This window comes from Pediculus humanus, genomic scaffold (assembly GCF_000006295.1).
Source record: "Pediculus humanus corporis 1103172107504 genomic scaffold, whole genome shotgun sequence".
Lineage (NCBI taxonomy): Eukaryota > Metazoa > Arthropoda > Insecta > Psocodea > Pediculidae > Pediculus > Pediculus humanus.
This window is the reverse complement of record NW_002987120.1, coordinates 92,474-97,336: the sequence shown is the minus strand read 5'-3', so window position 1 is coordinate 97,336 and position 4,863 is coordinate 92,474. Positions and strand designations below refer to the sequence as shown.

At 28.0% G+C, this 4,863-nt stretch overlaps 1 protein-coding gene across 1 annotated transcript; it reads left to right on the top strand.

The window, feature by feature from the left end:
- Positions 1-578: 578 nt before the first annotated feature.
- On the top strand, positions 579-4,058 carry Phum_PHUM160830 (uncharacterized protein; the record flags this gene model as incomplete). The annotated part of the gene is made up of 10 exons (XM_002424861.1): positions 579-696; positions 768-942; positions 1,323-1,512; positions 1,596-1,779; positions 1,958-2,173; positions 2,274-2,731; positions 2,815-2,994; positions 3,132-3,344; positions 3,411-3,579; positions 3,700-4,058. The coding sequence occupies 10 exons, from the start codon at positions 579-581 to the stop codon at positions 4,056-4,058; spliced, it is 2,262 nt and encodes a 753-aa protein (XP_002424906.1).
- Positions 4,059-4,863: the final 805 nt, after the last annotated feature.

Below are 4,863 nucleotides of genomic sequence, written 5' to 3'. Positions count from 1 at the left end.
TAAAATAATTCTAAAATCTATTATTAAATTACAAATGTAAAATTATCTTCAAAGAAAAGTTTAACAACTTTTTGTATTTTTGCAAACAAAGAGTAAAAACATAATTAATAAGTTCCTATGTTAAATGCAGCCAACATAAGAAAAAAAAAAAACGTTAACATTTGTCTAAACGGAAATGTTTTTTTGACTCAAAAAAATAAACGTTTACGATTTAAATAAATGTTTTATGTTCATATAAAAAACTAAATAAATATTTTAATGTTTTATAAACATTGTTTTTGCAACGGATTTTTGTTTTTTTTTTTGAATTACGTTGGATAAACTGTTTTGAAAAAACATTTTTATTTAATTTCTGCTGTATACAAAAAAAATCATGTCGCGGTACTTAAATATACTGGTAACAAAAATAACATTAGTACATAAGAATATTTCAAAATTTTTTTTTTTATTTCGACATTAGAATATTTTTCACGTTAATTAGATTAATATTAAAATATTAGAGTTTGTAACAAGGTAGCAAAATATTTTAGTAAATTTTCTTATTCTTTTTTAGGTGATATGTCAAAACCTGTTTCAAAATGATCGTAGACGGAAAATACAAAGCACGAGCCTTTGGATTAATAAATTCAATATACACTTTTATTGTTTTTATATTGTCTTGCAGTCTATTTGGATGTTTATGCTCTTGTTACATAGGTAAACAATTTTTAATTTGTTTTCATTTACATGTAGATGTATAGAATACTAAAAATGTTAAATTATTACAGGTACGAGAATTGCAAGGGAAACATTGTTGAAATATTTGAAAAAAAAATTTCCCGATTTGGAATTCATTAAAAAAACAAGTCTTCGATCAGTTGTGGACACACATAGAAACATGGGCATTGTTACTGTACTCATTACTGTCAAGGGAAACTGTGATCCGAAAAAAATTAAAACAAGGTTTTAAGAAATTCTTTTTTTTTAACTCTTAAAGAATCAGTTTTGACTCGTTTATTAATTTTGTGAGGTTACCTGTAATTATCATTAATAGGGAAAATTAATTTTATAAATGTAACCTCTTTGAAAAATTTCCATTTGTTTGACTATGAAAAATGTATCATGCAATGTAATTTTTAGAACAGGTTATAAAATATTAATTTTCAGTATTCATGATATTTATACTGATCACAGTTTTTTTAAAAAATCGATAAAAGACATTTGAAAAAAGTTAATATTAATAATCCTGTTAAAATTAAAATTAATTTATTACTAGAGTTAATATTAGGTATCCTGTAATGTAATAATAACTTTTAGCTGTCCCCTGTCTGCTTTTGTACCAGATTGATCAAAGATGTTTTGGAGAAAAAAGAAAATGATGGAACATATCTGCACAAACATCTAAGAATGTCCTTAACTAAAAAATGGGGATGGTATGCCTGGCAAACATTGACACCGTTTAATATCGATCAACATTTAGTTTTTGCTAATCCTATTTACAGAGGCAGACCATTGTCTGATGCAAATATTCAGGTATTTTCGACAAAATTGATTGTTACCCAAAACAATGTTTTTTTTTTTCAATGTGATAACTAACATTTATAATAATTTTACAGGAATGTGTAAGCGAAACAGTTTCAAAATATTTTGTACCTGATTTATCACCATGGCAAATTACAGTGTTTCAGCTTTTAACAGCTGAAAAATATTATGTATTGATAAGGTTTCATCACATGTTACTTTCTCAAGAGGGAATGGATTTGGGAAGTTTTTTAACTTTTATGGATATTGAAAATGTTAGTGTAATTTCAATTTTAAAAAATCAATGGTTATTAAAATTTAATCATCATTTACATTCTTCTAAACCTTTAACGTTAAATATTTTTGTATCACATATTAACACACACGCACACACACACATTTTTTAGTTTATAATTTTTTATGAAAAAAACTAATATTTTGAAATAATTTTAGATAGCTACAACGTCTCAAAATGTACCAAATGAAAGCAATGAAGATTTTTTCACTAATTATAATAACAATAAAAGACCTCATCCTTTTCAAGATCTTTACAAAAAGCCAAAAGCGTTACCCGAACTTGGCAAAAACCTTTATGAAGTCCTAACCGAAAATTGGAAAGAATTTTTATCATTTTATGATCCAATCGAAAACCCAACAATATTGAAAAAACCAGGTATTTAGTGCCAAAAAAAAATAATAAAGAATTTCTTTTGTCTGATATCATTATTATTAATTTTTAAAAATTTTCTTAAATTGTAATTTTTTCATTTTAGGTTTGAAAACAACAATCGCAGTATTCATTATAGTTATAGTTTCTCTGATAAAACAATTTATTAAACGACCTTTTTTAAGTATTGGTCTCATAGCAAGCGAGTTTGCACAAAAAGGTTTAACAATTTCATTTGTAATAAAAAGCGTTTGGAAAACATTTAATCCTTTTTCATTGACGAAATTTTTTTTAAAAACCGCATTTATTTTGCCTTTGAAATTAATTGTTAACTTTATCAAAGAATATAGTTTATTACAAGTAAATAACGACAAACAATACTTTGGAATATCTTACGTAAGATTCGTAGTAACAATTTGGAGAAGTTTAAAACATTCGCTAAAAGAACTTTCCTATTACTGTAAATTATGTTATACGGCTCCTAAATTAATTTTAGAAGAATTTCTTTTGGCAAATAAATATTCGAAACATCATTTACAATTTGTGTCTCTTTGCGGACGAAAAGTAAATTTTTCCTATCTTGAATTCATGTTTATTTTTATTTAATTTTCAACATAAAAATTTTCCTTTTTTTTTTTAATTTCAAGGTTGCTTCCTGGTCGAACGGGGTACCACTAAAAATAGTTCGTGAAATTCAAGAAGTAACTGGAGCCACTTTTAGCGAAATATTGATCAGTGTTACATCGGCCTGCTTGAGAGATTTCCTCGTACAGTATAATTCAGATGTACCGGAAAGCGTACCCATGATGGCGCGTTATTTTCCTCAAGTAAGATATTCTTGTATTATTTACAAAATATGTTAAAGATAGCTTGCACAACAAATATGAAGTGATAATTATGGTAATTAAAAGAAAGAAAATCAACATTCTTTTATTAATCATTTAACTGAGTTCAAATATTTTAGGAGCAGTTGATTCAATCGCAAAAAAAAAAATTGGCATCTTGTGGTAGCGGAATTTTATGTCTACCCCTACCAACTAAAAATCCCTTCAGTTCGGAATACGACCCTGTAACCGAATTGCGTGCCGTACAACAAATTATACTTCGAGCCAGACTAAAACAACCAGCTTTGTATTTGGCTTCTCTTGCTCAATTAGAATACGGAATATTGACTCAAGTAAGTTAAAATCATTCGGCGTAAATTAAAGATGATAGTTATAAAAATCAAACATGCTTTTATTAGGTGTTGCCATCTCCCATTCTACGCCTAGTTTTAAATTTGCTGTCCCGGCGTTTTCCCGTTATCCTCAGCGAAGTGGGATCGTCAGGAAGTGGAAAAAATAAAAAGTGCTTTTTTTGGGGTCAAGAAGTTGAAGATTTGATGTATTGGAAACCTCCGCAAGCAAACATATGTAAATATTTTACTTTGTATCAAAGAATACTCTCACGATTGGACCTTAGGGAACCATATTTCAAAACAAGTGAACGATTGGGTTAAGAAGAAAATTTTTTTTTTTTTTTTTTCGTGACAGGCATGTCATTAACTTTAATGACTTACAACGATAGCGTTAAGCTCGGTGTCGTGGCGGACGCTTTGCTGTCTCCTCACCACGCCGTCATAGCATCGACTTTTGCTCAGCATTTGTGGGAATTGGCAGCAGGAGCGGGAGTCACGACAAATTATTCAGAAAACTATTCGTTCATATCCGACGACAGCGATGGACCGGGAGTTAGTCGGTCATCTAGAAATTCATCACTGTCGTCTTCAAGCGCTGATTTAACGTCGGGAATGAGAAATTATTCGGACGATGAAAACAATTTAAACCAAGATTCGAATTCACTACACAAGTATCCCTTGAAAAAAAATTTACAATTAAACATACCCTGTTAACGCCATCGAAAATGAAAGTCGTTATTATCATAACTAAAAAATATCGTTAGTATTATTACCGCATGAACGTCATAAATTTGTAAATAATCAATAGGTAATTATTACGATTTCGATTTTTAAAAAAAACAAATTCGATAATAATTTAAAAATCAAATCTATGGCCTAAATCAAATTTTTTAAAAAAGTCGAAATGGGGAAATAAATATACCAATTGGCTTTAATCCAGTGACAATAATACATTTTTAATAATGATGTTGATGTATGTAAACGCATAAAAAACTCAAATGCATTATTTTCAAGGGAAACAAACTCTTCATGCATCACTTTGAAAACAACTCTTTTTACTCTCTTTTGTTTTTTAAAAAAAAAAAATATTTGCCTACATCTTTTAAATAAAATACTACTAATGATAATGATAATATTAAAATTAATAAAGAAAAAAAAAATGATAAATTTAAATCGTTTGTTTTCTGCAACAATAATTGATGACGTGAACGCGGCGCCATTCATTGATCGATCTTCAATGTAGATCAAGGCCAGTTTGACTGCATTTTCCATAAACTCGTACAAATTTTTTATTTTTTTTCCTTTTTTCCTTTTAAAATCGCAAAATTGCAAATAAGAAAACAAACAAAAAGAAAAAAAAAACCAACAACAATCAATAACGTCGTATACCCTTAAAGTTACATAACTTTCAAATATGCGTTACCCATCGTTTGTTTGCCTTTTTTAATTTTTTTTTGGAATTTGATCCATGCAAAATTTAAAAAAAAAAAAAAAATAATAATAATAATTAGCATTAAAT